Genomic DNA, 20,258 nt, shown 5'->3' with positions numbered 1-20,258 from the left:
GGCACGAAGGCCACGCAACCACCCACGACTACAGAAATGGGGAATCCACGTTCGAGAGGTGGGAGGATAACGGGCGTAGACTGCGAAAAACTGAGATTCAGAGGAAGCCTATAAAAAGGTAGCCAACGAAGGTAAAAGGGTTAGCAATTTTGAGATTAGGAGAGAGATAAAAGAAATTCTAAAGAAGAGAAAACTACCCAAAAGCTATAAGATCTGTGGCAAGCGTTCCCCGAACCTTCATATCTGACTTGAGCGTCGGAGGGTTTGCGCCGGGAAAACAACCGGCGTACTCTTACCTGTCTGTGTGCGCAGGAACCTCTGGAGAAGAAGCTTTACGAGGAGAGATCCTGGTCGTGGTGAAGTTGATCGAGCAGAGACCCTGGTCGTAGAATGAGGACAACCAGAATCCCGCATCAATATTTTGGCGCCGTCTGTGGGGAGCTGATCAAAAAGCTTCTGTTGATAGCAAGAAGAGGAGTGAAGCAAGTGAAAAGCAATGGAGACGGGAGGAAGTAGTGCACAAGGGGGTGATATGAGGCTCAACGATTCCGTGACTCTGAGGGAGATAGCCAGTGAAGCACGGGAAAAAGCCATGTTCGACCGGATGAAACGGATGGAAAAGCAGATGGAGACCCTGACAACCATCCTGCATGAGCTGCGGAGTGAACGAAGGGTAACCTAGGAGGAAAGGATGAGAGTTAGGGGAGTGGCTCCAGGTCCCGATAGTACGAGGAGAAGTCAAACCACCGGGAGATTTGGTGGTGAGAGAGGTAACATACCTCTGCGGGGAGACTTTCATAGAGAGGAAGAGCAATCCCCAGTAAGACAGATTTTTGACGAGGACGACGGGGTGGCGAATGCAGAGGAAACAGAGTTGAGGCAACACTTGCATGATGTGGAGCAAGAGAGGGATCAAGTTGCAGCACGTGACCCTGGTCGTGCAGTGCAGCTGGAGGAGGAAGTGCGCAGACTAGCGCAGATAATTGACGACATGCAAGGAAGGAGCAGAGCTCCTGGTTGGAGGATAATGCTGGACGGAGAATCACCGCTCGCAGCAGAGATCATGAGGGCAATTATTCCGAGAGACTTCCGCCTCCCAAACCTTAGATACTCGGGAAGAACTGATCCGCTGGTGCGCATAGAGCGCTTCAACGACATAACTGGGGTACAAGGATTATCTCAATCCCAAAGGTGCAGGGTGTTCCCACTATCCCTTGAGGGACGTGCACGAGAGTGGTACATGAAGCTTCCTCGGGGCAGCATTAAAACCTTCGAGCAGATGTACCAGGAATTTGCAGAGCAGTTTAGTGGGGCAATGGCACCAGAAGATGACATGATGGAGCTGAAAAGCATGAAACAGGGGGAGCAAGAAACCCTTCGGGAATTCATCAAGAGGTTTCATCGTGCTGTCCTCGACTTGGGAGCCTTCAACCACCCTCAGGCGTTAAGGGGATTGAAAGAAGGGGTGAAGATAGGAAGGCTGTGGTACAACTTGAGAAGCCCAGTTATTCAGACGTACGCGGCCGCATACGAGCAGGCTAAGAGAGACATTGAGATTGAAGAGGAGAAGGCAGCACGGATTAAGACAGACCAGTTAGAAGGGTTGGGGAGGAAAGAGAAGAAAGTATTACCGGGGAATGGCCCGATCAGGAGGAGGGACCACCAGGCCTCGGGTAGTGGAGCAGGAGGTCGGGTAACTGCTTACCAGCCTCATCAGAGGCCACCACAGTATCAGCGCAGCAGGGCGCAACCTCCTCGTTCCCCAGCTAGGGAGCCTTGGAGAAGGCATGATTCGGCATATAGTGGCCCTCATCAACATTCCCACGGTAGCAGAGGGAGCAGACCAGAAGTACTGCCACCGCCCCCAACTCAAAACGGAGCAAACAGAGAAAGATCAGTGCACCTGATCGACCAGAACCAGGACTATGGGCGGTATACTTCCTTGAAGATGTCCCTGGATGAGGTGTACGAGGCCATAAAGGATCGAGGGCTGCTGTACCTCCCTGCCCCAATAACAAAGCTGCCCAGCAGGAGGGATAAGGGGCGCTATTGTAAGTTCCATGGCACCCATGGCCACACCACAGCAGATTGCAGGGATCTCAAGACCCAGGTCGAGGATTTGGTGAGAAATCGGTATCTGGACGAGTTTATAGATGGGACCTTCCCAATGGTAGCCTCGACAAGTGAGGGGGAGCAGAGTGACAGGAACTTGAGGCGCGAGCAGCCTACAATAAGGGTGATAACTGGGGGCTCAACATTGGCTGGAGATTCCAACAGGTCGAGGAAGAATTATGCTAGATACGCCATGACCAGCAAAGAGGTATTCTTCAACACCCCAGCAGCCAAACGTGCAAGAGTCAGGCAAGTGCCAATTATGTGGACAGATGAGGATGAGGAAGGGATTCTATACCCCCACGAGGATGCTTTGGTCATCAAGGCCACTGTTGCTAGCAAGAAGTTTGACAGGATACTGGTTGACACAGGGAGTTCAGTTGATGTGTTGTTTAAGTCAACCCTGGACGAGATGAGAATAGCAGACCTGAAGTTGGATTACACCAATACCTCCTTGAAGAGGTTTGGAGGAGGAAAGTTGGTCCCTCTGGGCGTGGTCGAGCTGCCTATCACGATTGGGGGCTCCCCGACAGAAAGGACAATGATACTGGACTTTGTGGTAGTGGATGAGGAAGGTCCTTACCAGATGATCCTAGGTCGGCCATTTCTGAGGATGAGCAAAGCTGTACTGTCCAACCATTATCTGGCTCTGAAGTACCGGGTAAATAGGGTAGTTGGAGTGGTACGAGGAGACCAGAGGATTGCGAGAAGCTGCTACTCCTCGGCAGCAAGGGATGCAATGCAGATAACATCGCTTGATACCCGAGTGGAAAACAAGAATGACAGACAAGAGCCTGTAGAGGATCTGGAGACAGTATGCCTGGGACCGAATTGGGAAGGGCCATATAGAGTCAAGCAGATAGTAGGACCCGGAGCTTACAAGCTGGTTCGCACGGACGGCCACGAGGTGAAACGCCCGTGGAACGCAGCACACCTCCGAAAATACTTCCAGTAAGACTTGTTCACATTTTAAAGCAATTTCTGCTCGTGCTCTTTATCTTTCATTTTTTATGTTTTATGTCAAAGCAAGTTCATGTAAAATCAAATCCTGCAATTAATGGAACATCGAGGAATTTCATTCGCTTGAAACTGTGAAAATTTCCTAAGGCATGCAAAGGCTCAGCAGGTCTCAAAGCATGTTTTATGGCGAGACATAAGCCAAGCGTGCCAGGATATGCTCGACCACGAGAAGGCGAGTAGACTCCAAAGCATTTGAAAAAATTCCTAAGGCATGCAAAGGCTCATCAAGTCTCAAAGCCTGTTTTATGGCGAGACAGAAGCCAAGCGTGCCAGGATCTGCTCGACCACGAGAAGGCGAGCAGAATCCCAATCCTTGAAGAATCAAAGGCATGCAAATGCTCATCAAGTCTCAAAGCCTATTTTATGGCGAGACAGAAGCCAAGTGTGCCAGGATTCGCTCGACCACGAGAAGGCGAGCAGAATCCCAATCCTTGAAGAATTGAAGGCATGCAAAGGCTCACAAAGTCTCAAAGCCTGTTTTATGGCGAGACAGAAGCCAAGCGTGCCAGGATCTGCTCGACCACGAGAAGGCGAGCAGAATCCCAATCCTTGAAGAATCAAAGGCATGCAAAGGCTCATCAAGTCTCAAAGCCTGTTTTATGGCGAGACAGAAGCCAAGCGTGCCAGGATCTGCTCAACCACGAGAAGACGAGCAGAATCTCAATCCTTGAAGAATCAAAGGCATGCAAAGGCTCGTCAAGTCTCAAAGCCTGTTTTATGGCGAGACAGAACCCAAGCGTGCCAGGATCCGCTCGACCACGAGAAGGCGAGCAGAATCCCGATCCTTGAAGAATTGAAGGCATGCAAAGGCTCACCAAGTCTCAAAGCCTGTTTTATGGCGAGACAGAAGCCAAGCGTGCCAGGATCTACTCAACCACGAGAAGGCGAGCAGACTCCAAAGCATTCGAAAAAATTCCTAAGGCATGCAAAGGCTCACCAAGTCTCAAAGCCTGTCTTATGGCGAGACCAGAAGTCAAGCATGCCAGGATCTGCTCGACCACGCGAAGGCGAGCAGAATCCCAAGCATTGAAGAATTTTCAAAGGCATGTGGCAAAACCATGTGCCAAGCCAGAACCTGCTCGACCAGACAAAGACGAGCAGATTCTCAAACGAAAAATAACTCATGATTACAACACAAGAAAGTAATCAAAAACATCTTTATTAATTTGTTAATAATTAACAGGAGGAGATAATCTTCACAAACATTGTTCATTACAATACAAGAAATATATCAAGAAGATGGTGGATCAGTAAGCGGAGCAGCATCGGTTGGCTGGACCTCCTCAGGTGCAGGGGGGTATCACCAGTTGCGTCCGGGGGGGTGCTCGCCTCGCCAACATCAGCAGGTACTGCACGAGGAGGAGAGTTTTCCTCTTCAATCACGATCGGCTCTACCCCTTCAGCGTCTTCCTTGGCCGCCTCCTCGTCCATATGTTGAGCAACACCAGCTGCAAGGTCATCCATCTTCAGATCAGGGTGTTGCTTCCCGAGGACGGCCATGATGCAACGATAAGAATGCCGAAGTCCCTGGTCGTACTGGTTGTAAGCCTCTTTCTCTAAGTTCTCGACCTGAACCCGGTGGGAATCATGGAGAGATTCGAGCTGAGCCTCATACATAGCCTTCTGCCTTTGAAGATCCTCCTTGACCTTGGTCAGCTCCTCCTCGAGGGTAATGGCTTTCGCTTGAGCAAGAGATTCTTGCTCTATCAGCTTCAGGTTCTCGACATTCAGCGCTCCTGCTTTCTTCTCTGCGCCGTCAGCTCTGGTCATCGCTGACTGAATGTCCTCCTTCATCTTCCTGTCATAACGGCCGACCTTGGCCTTATAGTAGGTGGTCATGCAGCTGAGATGGAAAGCGATATACTGCATGGCTCCCACCAGCTCGCCCAGAGTGCAGCCATCAAAGTCCTCCAGGTCCTTCTTGCTCACGAGTTTAGATAACTCATTGAGATAGGGGACCAAGTGTTCTGCTCGGCTGTCAGGTAAGCGAGATCAAGGCCCGACAGGAGGAGAAGAAGAAGCAGGATCGATGGCTGCTCCACTAGTTTCCCCGACTTTGGCAGGAGTAGGAGGTAAAGTCTTCAAAGGAGAGACCTGCTGCACGATGTTGGCCCGCTTTGCAGTAGGGGCGTCCTTATTCTGGTCATTCTTCGTGGTTTGAGGTCGAGAACGTTTCCTGTTCAGAGCCCCAATCACAGCGTCCTCCATCTTATGACCAGGAAGTATCAAGCGAGACTCGAGCAAGTTGTAAGTAGTTAGCAGTTCTCGGCTCGAGCAGGAATTGGCGAGTACAGCCTCGACCTGTTTGAGCTGGTTAGGTTAGAGCGGGAAGTGAACACCCCAAGAAACTACAACACAAACAGACACTTGGTTAGAGACAAGCCAATAAAGCAAGAACAATTATGGATACAAGACATCTAAAGCGAGCAGGCAACCTGGGACCGTGAAACGGGGTGGGACGCGACAATCCTTCCCGTCTATTTGTGCAACTTGACCCCAAGGACCCCCAGCAAAAAAGAATTTCCCTTTCCAGTCCCACGCAACCAAGAACCGCTAAGTTTCTACTGCTGGTCCATTACATTACCCAACACCAGAAACTGGGGGATCGGTGTTTGAGGGAAATACTCCGACGAGACCAGACGTGATGAGCAGATGTTTGGTGGCAGAAGTCTGCGAGCAGGTGTGTCCTGTAAGAGCCAGGTAGCAGGGGAACAGGGGCAGGAATATCCTGCTCATCCACGAGCACGTCATCCGCGAGGCCAATTTCCTGTAAGAAGCATAAAGCCATTCCTGCTGTATTCTTGCTAAGGGTTGATTCGAGGAGACCCGGTCAACAGTTAGCGAGGCAAGCTCTCCAGCCCGAGAATCTAGGCACGAAGGCCACGCAACTACCCACGACTACGGAAATGGGGAATCCACGTTCGAGAGGTGGGAGGATAACGAGCGTAGACTGCGAAAAACTGGGATTCAGAGGAAGCCTATAAAAAGGTAGCCAACAAAGGTAAAAGGGTTAGCAATTTTGAGATTAGGAGAGAGATAAAAAAAATTCTAAAGAAGAGAAAACTACCCAAAAGCTATAAGATCTATGGCAAGCGTTCCCCGAACCTTCATATCTGACTTGAGCGTCGGAGGGTTTGCGCCGGGAAAACAACCGGCGTACTCTGACCTGTCTGTGTGCGCAGGAACCTCTGGAAAAGAAGCTTTACGAGGAGAGATCCTGGTCGTGGTGAAGTTGATCGAGCAGAGACCCTGGTCGTAGAATGAGGACAACCAGAATCTCGCATCAACACTACCAATTTGGCCCAGTCGACAAGGCAAGATTCCAGAAGATCAAAAAGTTTACCCTCACTGGTGTGAGATACAGCTACTGCATTTGGTAAACTAGGTAATAGAATGACCGACAACCCTCCAGGCACAAGTTCTTCTGCTCTAGCATTCAAAAAGGACTTCGTGTCATTCTTGAATTGATTCGAATATGCTTTAGCAACTTCTTTCACAAATCCTATGCTTGTTATACTGCCTTTATTATTCCATACGGTGGATTCACCATCCACAACTTCTTTTGGGACCTTGGAGAGCCAGTGTGCTGCATGTGATGAGGGTATAAAATGTAGACTGGATTTCGGAAATAATCGGCTATGAATAGAACCTGCGACTCCAGCAGGAAAGTAGTTTCTTGAAGATGGGAGGGTTTTAAACAGAGTATTGAAGTCATTATCAATGTGATCATTAAAGAACACTTGGAATTCTACGCTTGAAGAGTGTTGGTGTTGATCAGCTTGGTATTTTGCTCTACAGCTTCTCTGATATATTGCACAACAGTGAAAGTGTTAGGTCCAATAGAGAAACCCAAGTCTGCTACTTGAAATTTGCCGCTGGGGCTATCAAAAATTTCCCAAGCAAGCTTTTCAATGGCATCATGTATCTATTCTTCTGTAACACCCATTACTACCCTTTCCTAAATATACATATATAGCCACAAGGCTTGGGTCGTACAAACACACTAATGAAATTGAAGTAGTGCGCTACCAAGTCAAAATAAGCTTATAAAATTAACCACATATTAAAAATATTAAATGAAATAAATGCTAATGGTACCTGAAAGGAGGAATGCTTAGCTATGCTGAGATGGAGGTCTCCTCCGACCATGGGATATGATTCAGGCAAATGGTGGGGTGCCTCATTCGTCATATTGTCTTTCTCTCTCTAAGCAGGAAACAGATATCTTTTGATGTTGCATTTGTAGTTCAATAAAACTAAGATATTTGTTATACAGAGAATATTAAATTGTTAGTTCTATTTGGTAATGCCCAATGAAACTGTGCTTTCTTGACTCGTTTTATCTCAAGTTGATCGCAATGGTGTGTCATTAATGACATCGGAAATACATATAAATTCAAGGGAAAAAGGACACTCAAATTTAATTAGATAAATATACCGGCAAATGGTTCATGTTTTTTAATGTTGAATATTATTAGTTTGGTCTACCTAGACGGTCTTTGATTGAGCCCTGAGTAAATTCCTAAATCCAAATATTGTTGCCAAATTCAACTGTTCAGTGACGATGTTGGATCCAAATGTTATTGGGCCAAACATTCTGAGCCCAATCTAAGAACATGCATGCGATGGGAGCGGGACTGCGGGAGGTTTTTTGGTTTATAAAATGAAAGTGGGGCAGTTCAATAAAACCTTGTTCAAGGGTTTAACAAGTCCTTGACGCATCCTGCTCTCTTCACAAACAGAATTATTTGGTTATTGTATTACTGAAGTTAATCGGTGAAAGGTAAGTAGCTTTTCTCAGTTCAACTACTTGTTTGATGAAATGCCTTCATGAAAAGCCTGAAGATATTTATTTATGTAAATTGTGCCTGTTTTAAAAGTGCGGGTTGCAAGTGTTTTCGCTGGAGGGGAAAAAAAAAAAACTGAAGTTTCATTAATTAATTCTGCAGATTTTGAATTGTAGAGGAAGAGATGCCTTCAAAGTCGAAGAAGCAGTCTAAGGCGCCGTCCAGGCTGTCAAATTCTGACCTGTCTGCATCCCCTAGGACGCCGTCGTTGACGTCCGCTGCTTGGGATTCGGAGGAAGATTTTCGGAGCAGCCTTGAAGATGCTTCGACTCGATACCCTACTTTGATTGGTAAATCTGCTTTTATTGGCCAAATCACTGGCATCGAGACCGACTCCAGGGGCTGTAAAATTTGGCTTTCCGAGTCTTCCATGCTTGCTTCTTCTCTTGCCCCTGGTTCCTTAGTTTCGGTAAATTTATTTATGACCCTCATTTTTCAGAAATTTTATTTCGTTTTCCAGTTTTGCTTGTGACCAAAAAAAAAAAAAAAAAAGAGAGAGAGTGAGTTTTGTTTATCAATTTCTGCTTCTGTACTTTTAATTGTAATTCCAATGGCAGGTGTCACTTCCTGTTTCAGGCAAGAGATTTTCAAATGGTTTTCCTCTCAGCTCACTAGTAGATGAATGTGTTCAACAATTTGGGAATGAATCTTTGGATCAAACTGCAAATCAAGTGGGGAGCTACTTTGCTCTTGCCACAGTGTTTCCTTCTTGTAAGGTTTGAATAATAATTTTATTACTAAATAGCATTTTTTTTTTCTTTTGCTAGAATTTACATTTGTCAGTCATGATGAAATTAGTGGGAAAAAGAGGGTCCCAAAAGAAGCAGAAGCTTTTATGAACCATCAACAAAGTAGCATTTGGCTTCAGCACGCCTTAGCACTCTCTTTCACAACTCTTAGCTAATAAGCATTCCAAAAAGTGAAAGAGAAAAATACTTTGAGTGATTGACAATTCCTTTGGCTTTCGAGATATGATCTTTTGCTCCAAGGCTTGGTCTAGGCACCTTCTTGGAATGGAATAATTGTCCTCATATGATATTACACTCTTTCAAAATTAATTTTAGTGATGTTGATTTAGTAGACTGAATAACTGTTTTCAGCCTCTGTTGAGGTTGAAAAACTTAGGATCTTGGGCATTCCTCCTTTGCACATTCACCAACAAATAATTTTCCACATCTTTTAACTTTTCTCCCATTTCGTTCGTTTAGACCAGTTCCATATTCTTTGTGTCACCATTTTGGTTTTATATTTTATGCTACTACATGATGGTGTTCTTAAATCAAACTCCTTTCTTTGTACAAGCTGGCAATAGTGATCTGTCGTATCATAGAGATTGTAGCCAAATTTACCCCTTTTTTCAGGTTTTGAAGAATGAAGTGCGATTGTCTTCAAGTCTTTCATACACAATGGGTTGTCCACTTTCAGGCAGGACTGTGTTTGTTTACACTATACAAAGTCAATTCCTTACTGGTCTAGTAAATGGGAGTAATAAACCATATAACGGGGAAGCTAATCATTTCTCAGTCCGCACCTGCCAAGAATTGCACTTGGAGCTAGTTCCTTTAAGGAGCAGATTGAAAATGAATGGTGCTGCATTCTCTAAAATGAAAGTTTCTGCAGAAAGAAGTCGTGATCAACTTGGAAATGGGATAGATTCTTCTCCTAAGACACCAATGTATCAGCCAAGGCTTAGCTCACAAAGTGTTAATCAGTTAGCTTCCCCAGTATCTGAAGATTCAGTTTCGAAATCACTCAATTGGAATAGTCTAAATGTTGATGCATTTGATATTAAAGAAGTCTTAGAAGATGAAAGCGCTAAAAAACTTCTGCAGACTTGTGCTGCTTCGTGGTTGTATTCTCGTAGTTTACTCTGTGGAAATCTTGTGGCTGTTCCAATGCTTTCGGAGATTTCAATATTCCTCGTGATAGGTGCTAATAAGTTGCCAGCAGATTTGACAAATGAAAGAAGTCAGCCTCAAGTAACTGAATCAATGGATCATGAGAGTAATGCTTTTGTAATAAACCATGAGACGAAGGTATATTTGTATCCACCGTTGAATGCAGTTTCTAAGTCTCTACGAGAAGGAACTTTGCCAAATGCACAAATTGAATTTCAAAATGTGCAAGCCACTGTAGAACAAGATATTTCGAAATTGGGTGGTCTATCCAAAGAATATGCAATTTTGAAGGATATAATTATTTCCTCATCTGTGAAGAGTACTTTGTCAAGGTATGTATTTATGAATTTTGCATTGATTGCAGTAAATTGGATGAGAATTCTTTTGATTACTTTTCACTATTTATTCTGGGCAAACTATTTTGGAATACTAATAATTATCTACTAATTTAGAATGTATTATATTGGCATATTCAGGATTAGTATATTAAGTATCATAAGAAATTTTTGGGTGACTGATTAATAATTGGGGTTATGATGTTCGAATATTCAGGATTAGTTTACTAATTATCATAAGAAATATTTGGATGACTTGGTATTGGAGTTATGATTTTCTGTTTGGATTGTTTTTCAAATCTCAATATAGATATCAAGTACTTAGCAATTGTAAATAAATGTGCTTAGAATTTGGTGTCATATAGAGTTTATCTCATGAAGTTTCTTCATGGTTTTCTAGATCTTTATATTTAATGAATTCAATGTGTATGTTATATACGGGCTGTTACAATGTGCTTGTATTATGTCTAAGAATTTTCTGTCAGGAGTTTGGTCATTGTGCAGATCTTAACCAAGATCTTCAAATAATTCATGAACTTAATTTAGGGTAACTTTATGGATTTCATTCAATTTTTTAAATAGTTCAACATCCTTCAGTGAGGATAAGAATTAACATATGGCCCTCAAGATGGAAATGAGTGACTCTTTATGTGATGTAAGTTTTTGCAGTAACTAGTCAATACTTCTTGCCATCGACTAATTAAAATACATTCCACAAAGGCTATACAGTTTCTCTTAAAAGGAAAAAGTTAATTACATATGGTTTTATGTATTAAACATTAAATGTTGATTACTGATGTACCTATGTTAGTCTTGGTTTACGACCTACGAAGGGAGTGCTTCTTCATGGCCCGCCTGGAACAGGAAAGACTTCATTGGCTCGACTGTGTGCTCATGATTCTGGTGTCAACCTTTTCACTGTAAATGGACCTGAGGTTGTCAGTCAAAATTATGGAGAAAGTGAGCAGGCATTGCATGAAGTTTTTGATTCAGCTAGCCAGTCTGCCCCTGCTGTGGTAAGCTGCCTTCTCTCTCAGAAGCCTTAGTTCTTGATGCTTTTCTGCATATTTTCTTCTTCTTCTTCTTCTTCATCTGAATGGTCATTATCATTATCTGACAGTGCATATATTTTGGTTTTGATTTGCAAATAATAATACCATTTGTCAGATGTTGCAGATGCACACTAACTCAAGTTTCAATCTTTATTTATACCTTCTGAAATTCACATAATGGTTGGAATTGATTACTTTTTCTGGGTTTTATCCTCACTATTCCTAGTCTATAAGTTAATTTATAATGTTAGGACTCGTCTTCTGTATCAGATATTATACTAACATTTCATATTTAGCTTTAGTCTGAATCTCTCCAAACCTAATTCTTTTTGCTGCAAAGTTCCCCCCCCCCCTTTCTTCTTGGTTAGATATTCTGGTTGTTTATTACCAGGTCTCCTGCTTAGTGATCTTTCTTTTCCAGGTGTTCATTGATGAGTTGGATGCCATAGCACCTGCTCGTAAAGATGGAGGTGAAGAGCTATCTCAGAGAATGGTTGCTACATTGTTGAATTTGATGGATGGGGTTTGTAGAACTGATGGAGTTCTTGTGATTGCTGCTACCAATAGACCTGATAGTATTGAACCTGCACTCAGGCGGCCAGGAAGACTTGACAGAGAAATTGAGATAGGTAGTGTGAGAGTTTTGTTCTTTGTTATTCATTCTTTTGCTAGTTTAACTTTTTCAGGTGTTCATAGTAGTGGGTCTGCATGCCCAGTATTCTTCTTATCAGGAGTGATAGATTCAAGGTAGAAAAAAAGAATTTTTCTCTCACTAAATTCTTGGCCTCGGAAATTTGTTTTCAGTAAGCTGAAAGCGCACTGAATAGAATTGAAGAGTCTTTTTCGTTTCAAATTTGTTTAGGGAAAAATTATGGAAACAACACGCAATTTGTCCATGATGAGTAATCGTCTAGAAGCCTGTTGGTTGGATTCCAATATGAAGTGACTTGATGGAAATATTTGAATATATGTATTTTCTTCAGTGACAACTTAATAGGAGACTGAGAAAAAACACGTGTAGAAGACTGAGAAAAACACATGCATGTATCAGGTAGAGTGTGTGTTTAGACCAGAAGTTCAAATGGGAGGAAACAATTAAGATTGTATGAATATGGAAAGTGATAACAAATCTCATATTCATGCAGAAGAAGTGCATTAAGCTTAGAAAAGGTGTAGAACAGTACTTTAAGTTGGAAAAGTAGACTGCTAAAGTTTTTTGTTCTTCCTTTCACACACTCAAGTGGTTCAAATGCTCAGAGAGGCACAGAGGTTGTATCATTTTTCCAGATATGTCGTTTCTCTTCTCTTTATTGAAAAATTCACCTGCAGCTGTGCCTTCGCCCGCGCAGCGACTGGAGATACTGCATGCACTTCTCAGCGGCATGGAACACTCTCTTTTAGACTCAGAAGTTGAATACCTGTCCATGGCTACACATGGTTTTGTAGGTGCTGATCTAGCTGCCCTTTGCAATGAGGCAGCCTTGGTATGTCTTAGGCGCTATTCTAAGATTCAAACGTCTTCTGATGTCTTGCACTCAACTGGAACACTTTTTGAATTTGAAGGCCATTCTGATACTATGCTGCAAGACTCTGATTGCTCAAGAAATATAACAGAAAGTTCTAGGGATTGTTTGGACTCTGCATCTCCATGTACCTCAGATTTACCAACTTCATTGCTTTCATCATCTTTGCCCTTGAGAGGAACAGTTTCGGAAATTGCAGATAATTTTCACAATGGTGTTAGTGATAGTTCTGGAGGGATGTTTATGTCAGAAAAAGGATGTGCATTGAAATTGGAGCTTGTTGACTTTGAAAAGTCCAGGATGAAAGTGAGGCCCAGTGCTATGCGAGAGGTATAATTCATACATCAATATTGTTTAGGACATTATTTGATCAACCATATTAGGCCTTAATGTATAATTTTTCCTCAGTATTAGCTTTTCCATACGACCTGCTACCGTGAATATCTTGGGTTCAACTGTCATACTTAGGGTTACAAAACACTAGCTCTCAAATAAGCTTATATCACATGATTCTGAACTTTCATAATTTTTTATTCTTAGATTCCCAAATTTGGGGTTACATAATTGGGATTATTCAACACTGGGGCTGCACTCCAAAAAATCCAATAATTATAAAATGATTGGTCATGTCCAATATTATCAATGCCCGATACATTGGACGACCTGGAGTATACCTTCGTCTCACGGTTTATTACAAAAGCATCACTCTCATTTTCTTTAATGTTTTTTCTCTCAATGTAAATTTTATAAATTCTATATAATGATTTGGTAACAACTCTAAAGAATAAATCATTATTTCAAACAACTTTAGAAAAATATTTTCTCCGTTCTTAACCTTTAATATAACAAAACATGTATATTTTGCAATAAACAGATAATTATTATTATGTGGAGGCAAGTTTCTTTACATGAGATCTATAAAAATTATAACTTACTATAATATGAAGCTTATTCTTATTTATAACTAACTCAAATTGGGACTAGAATTTTTGTGACTATATGGAGGTTATTTCTATATAGAGTATTGTTGTAGAGAGGTTTTACTGTATTAACAATCCGCTGTTTGGGGTTATAAGTTTGACCTATAAGCTTTATTACACTAGTTTTTCTTTAATTTTGGTACAAATTAGTCCTGCTAGATTAGGAGTTACAGCTTCTGTGCTCTATAGGAATTGAACTCTCTTGATTTCGTTTCTTTTTGCCACCTCATCTAACGAGTTTGATGTTATTTGCATTCTGGAAGTATTATCTACTTATATGAACAAAGCACGATTATGCTGTAGTTGCTATTTGTCCAAATTCATCCCTTTTTAACCAGTTGTATCAACTTCTAGGTAATACTTGAGGTTCCAAAGGTCAAATGGGAAGATGTTGGTGGCCAGAGGGAGGTCAAAACCCAGTTGATGGAAGCAGTAGAATGGCCTCAAAAGCACCAAGAAGCATTCAAGCGTATTGGCACTCGCCCTCCAACTGGGATTTTGATGTTTGGTCCTCCCGGTTGTAGCAAAACCCTCATGGCACGTGCAGTAGCTTCAGAAGCAGGGCTGAACTTCCTTGCAGTGAAGGGTCCAGAGCTTTTTAGCAAATGGGTTGGTGAATCCGAGAAAGCAGTGCGATCGCTGTTTGCAAAGGCTAGGGCCAATGCTCCATCAATCATATTTTTTGATGAAATTGATGGTCTTGCTGCCATTCGTGGGAAGGAAAGTGATGGGGTTTCTGTTTCTGATCGGGTTATGAGTCAACTTCTTGTTGAATTGGATGGTTAGTAATTAGTTTCAAGTAATTGATATCATATAAGTTGCTTCAATTTATATAGTTAATAGAATTTTTAAGCATCTATGGTGTGTGCTAAAACTTAGCAATGCCGGGATAGTAAAAACTCTTCTATTTCTGAATTCTAGGAATTTTGTCATCAGTATCTGATCATCCACTTGGATAATTATTTTTGCCGACTATAGGCCTGCATCAAAGAGTTAATGTTACTGTTATTGCTGCTACAAATCGACCAGACAAGATTGATCCTGCCCTGTTGCGACCAGGTACCCCTACCCTTTCTCTTCAAGACACACACACATATTCATGCACCCGCTTGTTATACTATGTCTACTACAGCAAACGTGATAACTTTGAAAATAATGATAAAACATTGTGCAGGACGCTTTGACAGGCTTCTGTATGTGGGACCTCCAAATGAGACTGACCGAGAAGAAATATTCCGAATTCATTTGCGTAAAATTCCTTGCAGCTCTGATGTAAACATAAGAGAACTGGCTTGCCTCTCAGAAGGCTGTACTGGGGCTGATATATCATTAATCTGCCGAGAGGCAGCCATTTCAGCCATTGAGGTTTGTTGAATTCCGAAATTTCTTTCTTGATTTAAGCTTTTTGTTTCTAACTAATTTGTTATTTGCGATGCTATTAGGAGAACCTCGATGCATCAAGAATAACAATGCAACACTTGAAGACTGCAATTAGACACGTACAACCATCGGAGATTCATTCTTACAAGGAGCTCTCAGCTAAGTTCCAAAGGCTTGTACACTCTAATGCAGAGGCTGATGAATCAGGATATCAGCTGCGCCCGAGTAAATCAATCGGATTGAATATGTGGTAAACAATTCTCACACATTATCATCTATTTTTGTTAATCATCTTAACCTTCAACAATCTCTATTGATTTGCTGAACTAGACATGGAAGATCCACCATGGAGACTCTTCTATTTTTAGAATGCTTCTTTTTTTTTGTGTAAATATTTAATATTTTTTTCCCATTACTGTGATGTGGCAGGTCCCTAATAAAATCCATTGCACTGTTCCTATGTCGCTTCCCAGCAGGCCTCTCACAATCAGAGTCTGGTTCAAGCGGGTAGCTAAAGTTGTCCTGTTAGTTTATACGGTGTTCCTAATACATTACCAGCAGCTCCAGGGGATTAGTTTCAGAAGATATGCATGATTCTGCCTGATCAACCAAAGCTTGGCAAAGAGGCTGGAATCTTGTAAAGATTCTTGAAAGTGGAGTTAGTTTCCTCAATATACCCCAGCTTTGTGCCTGGATGCCCCATTGCCAAGTGAAACAGATAGAGCCTAAACTTAGTGGGAGCCCTTCCCTAACATGGTGAAACAACACGTCCCCGATGGGTTGTTCCGGGTCCCACTCAGAACTTAGCGCTTGAGTTTGCTTGTGAGTAGAGGATGACGCTGTAAGTGGTAAGTGGGATGTGGGGCTAAGCCTTTCTTGACTCATCCGAGGAATTTTGTCTTGATCCTCCTCCCTCACTTTGTACAGTCACTTCCTGAATTTTTGGTACTGTTGATTTTTGATCAGGAATTATTACCATCATGTTATGACAAAATTCATCATTCACTTGACAAGTTATCTTATGGTTTGATGATCAAATGATCAATAATCAATGATCAACAATCAATGATAATGAGAGATGCTTGCCAGGATTGGTCCTTAAAAAGTAGTGGATCTTCTTTAAAGTGCCTGCTGTGTCTGTACCTGGATTTAGGTGCCCATAATGTCGTTTCCCAATTTAGTTTTGGTCTTTTGGGATAGGACAAGCGAATCATTTCCTCTTTGACTCTCAACATTATCACGCTCTGATATATTTTCTTTTTCCTTTTCCTTCCACTTTTGGTTAACGGTTCTCATGATCTAAGACATCTGATTAGGTCAATATGTTTAGGAGACTAATCAAGATTTGATAGAAAGGTCAGAAATAGCTTCCCCGTAATTTTATGAAATTATAAGAATACCCATGAATTTTAAATTAGAAAGAATCATAGGTTTAATCATTAATGAAGCATTGAATAACCCCATATCTTATGTAATCAGCAAGAAACATAGGTTTAATCATTAATGAAGCATTGAATAACCCCATATCTTATGTAATCAGCAAGAGGGGGCCAATTTAGTTTGGGGGATAAGCCAGAAAGACATGGAGATCACATAATCTACCAAGTCCTTTCAATAGTTATTGATATTATTACTGAGTTGTTAGTATTCTATTCAATATTCACAAAGGGAGCACAACAACAAAACATGCCCTTTATGTAAGCAATAATTGTGCATATTCTTTGGCCGAACCTAGGAAAACAACAACAGCAACAACCTCCTCCCCTTTCCTTTTAGAATTACTTGCCCTATATCATGTTTTTAAACCAAACAAGTAATCAATCAACCCCTAGGTTCTCATTTCTAGTTTGTCTTCTTGATTTTTTCTTCTTGACTTTTTTGTGTTCTTGGTTCAACTTTGCTAAGATGAGATCCCCCCAATATTTTCGAGTTTTATCATTTATTCCCTATAATTTATATGTGTTATTTTACTGACATTAAAAAGTTAACCAAAAAATCTATCATAATTATATAAAAAAATCAATTTTTTTTTTGGAGTTATAGATTCGATGTTAAGAAAATCACATTGTATTATGAAAATTTTTATTTTTACATATGAAAAATACACATATCATGGTTTCTTTCACAAGCAAATGTCATTAGTCCACTTGGAAGCTCATCCACAATACAAATGTTCTTTAGGTATGATTTAATGTTTGGCTGCTCAAAGTCAAAGGTGATTGCATGAATTTGTTGAGAAAAATTATAATTAAAGTAACTTGAAGCCCATGGTTACTCTTATTCCAGTTATTCTCCACCCAAAAGAAGAAAAGTTATCCTGAAAACTAAACACTAACTCGGTTGATTCCCCATCAAACACACTAAAAATAATAATACCCACAAAGTCACCAAACTTTGCACCCCTCTCTCTCTCTCTCTCTCTCTCTCTGTCTAATCCCCACCCTATCCCCGTACAGACTACAAACTCATCCTTATTCCGATAAATTCCAGCCACACACCCTCCCTGGAGCGAGTGCCCTACACGCGCAGTCAGTCCGTGAACGAAGTACACCTGCATTTTGAAGTTCATGAATGAATTGGGGGAATCATGAATCAAATTATATCGGGGTACTTGTAACAGCACCCAACACAGAATCGTACAGAACCGGACAGCAGATGTTGAATAGGACATGGCGTGTTCGCCACGCGCATTGGAAAATCCGTGTGATATGATTAATCATACGAAAAAGAGAAAATCTAAAAAATCTTTGCAACACTCACTCTCAAGTAATATATAACATAAGACCCCCAAATCCCGGAAATTAAAAATAAAATAAATTTGAACATAAAAATCATCAGAAACGGGAAAATGAAAAAAATGAAAAAAAAAATAAAAGCATCAGCAACAGTAGCCCTCAATAAAAGCTGAAAAGAAGAATACAAGATCCACCTCGATCCTCTCTCCACTCTCTCAATTCCTCCCCGCCACCACCGCCACCACCGTAACGATAACCAACCCTTTTCACCATTTTAGCTGATTTTTGATGCATCAGTTTTTGTTTTAATTTTCTTTTTCTTTTTAGTAAATAAATCAGAGAAAAAGTTAATTGAATTGAGTTTTGAATTTCGAGATAAAAAGAGTGTCACAAATAATGAGAGAGGACGACTCAAATTGGTTCGCAAGATGGGAAGAAGATCTTCCCTCCTATGAAGAGCTTATACCTCTCTCTCAAACCCTAATCAGTCCTGATCTCGCTGTTGCTTTCGATATCCGAAACCCCGTCAACGGCAACGGCAACGGCAACGGCAACGCCCTTTCGCAGCACCAGCAACTTCAACAGCAACAACCACTCACTCCGACCAACAATAACAACAACAGCAATAGCAACAACAACAACCCACTTGGGCAGTCTGATTTTGCTGCCGAGAACTCGGCCGAGATGGGCTCAGGTGGCGCGGGTGGCGACGAGCCCGCTCGTACCCTGAAACGGCCCCGCCTCGTCTGGACGCCGCAGCTCCATAAAAGATTCGTGGACGCTGTGGCTCACTTGGGGATCAAGAATGCCGTTCCCAAAACTATAATGCAATTGATGAGTGTTGATGGGTTGACGAGGGAGAACGTTGCTAGTCATCTACAGAAATACCGGCTTTATCTTAAAAGAATGCAGGGATTGTCCGGCGGAGGTGGTGGCGGAGCCGGTGGGGTCAACGGTGGCGGTTCCGGTGCTGCTGGGGTCAACGCGGATCCGGCTACTGACCACTTGTTTGCAAGCTCACCGGTTCCGGCTCATTTCTTGCACCCTGGTGCTCGGGGGAATTCTGATCATTTCTTGCCGTATGTGCCTGTGGCGGCACTCCACCAACAGCAGATGGCAGTGGCGGCTGCCGTGGGGAATCCTCATTTGCAGGGTCATCAGTATCATAGGCAGATGAGTCATTTTGGGTCGCCCGCTAACGGGCAATTTGAGCATCATTTATTTGCTAGGCAGGCTCAGCCGCAGCAAGTCCACAGGATGGGGGCACCCGTGCACAGTACGGTGCCTTCTAGTTATGTGGAGGATTTGGAGTCTGCAAACGGGGGCAGGAAGGTTCTCACTTTGTTTCCAACTGGGGATGATTGAATTGGTGTTAATTTTTATTTAATACTTTTCTCTGTTTCAGTGTTCAGCTTTTGGGTCATTGTGTAATTGGACTTGGTGGTTAGTTTTATTGTTTGTCACTGTTGCTGTTAATTATTGCCTATGGGTACTAATCTCGGTAGTAGTCAATAGTTTTGAGGGCCTAAATTGATGATTTGCATCTTCAGATCCAAAAACTTATCTGTTCTGGTTCTCTTATCATTTGGGTATATTACGTTATCCATTGTTAGTGATGTTGATTAGGATTTGCAGAGGATTGTGGTATTGTCATATCCTTCGATTCTGCAAGGCTTCTACATGTGTAATTACCTTGTCAGTAGGAGTCTATTGTGTCCCCTGTCAGCTTCTGGTGACGGATAATGACCATGATGTCACTCTAGGCAACAAGAATGCCTCTAAGCTTTTCTATGGCGGCAACGGCAGCAATCGTTACGGTCGTGTGATGTGTTATCAGTTTGGTTACTTAGAAGTTGCTTTGCGCCACAGTAGTTGGGGGAACCGGCTGCATTTTCTTATGTCAGAGTCTTCATACCAGGAACAGATTCTTAACGTCATTGGTGGTGGATTTGCTGGAGCAACAAATTGACTGAATTTTGAGCTTGCTGGTGAAGATAAATAATGATCGCAGGTTCTGTTTTATGATCTCTAGAAATCTAGTTACGGCGGTTTTCTATCCTTGATTTCCACATTTGGCTCTGAGTTTATTGGCAATATCCAAAAATCTCTTTTGTTAGAAGTCTCTTCTATTTCTTAGTCCAGTGTTATGTAGAGGTGTTTTACTTGTTGTACATTGTGTGACCGCATAGAAGACTTGTAGTCCCTTGATCTGAGGGGTTATCTTCAGAGCAATTCTGATGTTATGAGAATGCTAAATTCAATTCATGCCCCATGAACATTGAAATATCTCAATCTTTTAACATATTTGTTGCTACATCGCTGTTGTTGAATTTCTTAAATGTGAAATGGCAAAAGCAGAATGTCTTCTTCAGTTAA

At 42.0% G+C, this 20,258-nt stretch overlaps 2 protein-coding genes and 1 pseudogene across 8 annotated transcripts; 2 read left to right on the top strand and 1 right to left on the bottom strand.

Moving 5' to 3' along the window:
- Positions 1 to 5,124: 5,124 nt before the first annotated feature.
- LOC112097408 lies at positions 5,125 to 7,078 on the bottom strand (annotated as a pseudogene).
- A 751-nt stretch (positions 7,079 to 7,829) lies between these two features.
- On the top strand, positions 7,830 to 16,381 carry LOC18039880 (calmodulin-interacting protein 111). 7 transcript variants are annotated; one of them, XM_024181592.1, is made up of 12 exons: positions 7,830 to 7,915; positions 8,082 to 8,269; positions 8,556 to 8,695; positions 9,341 to 10,209; positions 11,024 to 11,228; positions 11,686 to 11,893; positions 12,594 to 13,117; positions 14,122 to 14,548; positions 14,746 to 14,826; positions 14,942 to 15,132; positions 15,210 to 15,397; positions 15,577 to 16,381. In XM_024181592.1, the coding sequence occupies exons 2-12, from the start codon at positions 8,104 to 8,106 to the stop codon at positions 15,656 to 15,658; spliced, it is 3,081 nt and encodes a 1,026-aa protein (XP_024037360.1). In that variant the 5' UTR covers positions 7,830 to 7,915; positions 8,082 to 8,103; the 3' UTR covers positions 15,659 to 16,381. The 7 variants fall into 7 exon arrangements, with proteins under 7 accessions (XP_024037360.1, XP_006430512.2, XP_024037366.1 ...); XM_006430449.2 differs by having other exon boundaries at positions 8,082 to 8,388; positions 8,537 to 8,695; XM_024181598.1 differs by lacking the exon at positions 7,830 to 7,915 and having other exon boundaries at positions 8,200 to 8,269; positions 8,556 to 8,690.
- Positions 16,382 to 17,987: 1,606 nt separating this feature from the next.
- On the top strand, positions 17,988 to 20,258 carry LOC18039995 (transcription factor MYBC1). Its single transcript, XM_006430448.2, has one exon. It carries the CDS (start codon positions 18,279 to 18,281, stop codon positions 19,245 to 19,247), a length of 969 nt encoding a protein of 322 aa, XP_006430511.1. The 5' UTR covers positions 17,988 to 18,278; the 3' UTR covers positions 19,248 to 20,258.

This window comes from Citrus clementina, unplaced genomic scaffold, assembly GCF_000493195.1.
Source record: "Citrus clementina cultivar Clemenules unplaced genomic scaffold, Citrus_clementina_v1.0 scaffold_6, whole genome shotgun sequence".
NCBI lineage: Eukaryota > Viridiplantae > Streptophyta > Magnoliopsida > Sapindales > Rutaceae > Citrus > Citrus x clementina.
The sequence above is the reverse complement of the archived record's forward strand: the minus strand, read 5'-3'. Positions and strand labels throughout refer to the sequence as shown.

Excerpts from the sequence above, each read along its gene's own strand:
- LOC18039880 (XM_006430449.2), top strand. The coding sequence starts at position 8,104 with ATGCCTTCAAAGTCGAAGAAGCAGTCTAAGGCGCCGTCCAGGCTGTCA. Across the intron at positions 8,389-8,536 it reads CCCCTGGTTCCTTAGTTTCG|GTGTCACTTCCTGTTTCAGG; the intron begins GTAAATTTATTT and ends TTCCAATGGCAG. Across the intron at positions 8,696-9,340 it reads CAGTGTTTCCTTCTTGTAAG|GTTTTGAAGAATGAAGTGCG; the intron begins GTTTGAATAATA and ends CCCTTTTTTCAG.
- LOC18039995 (XM_006430448.2), top strand. The coding sequence starts at position 18,279 with ATGAGAGAGGACGACTCAAATTGGTTCGCAAGATGGGAAGAAGATCTT.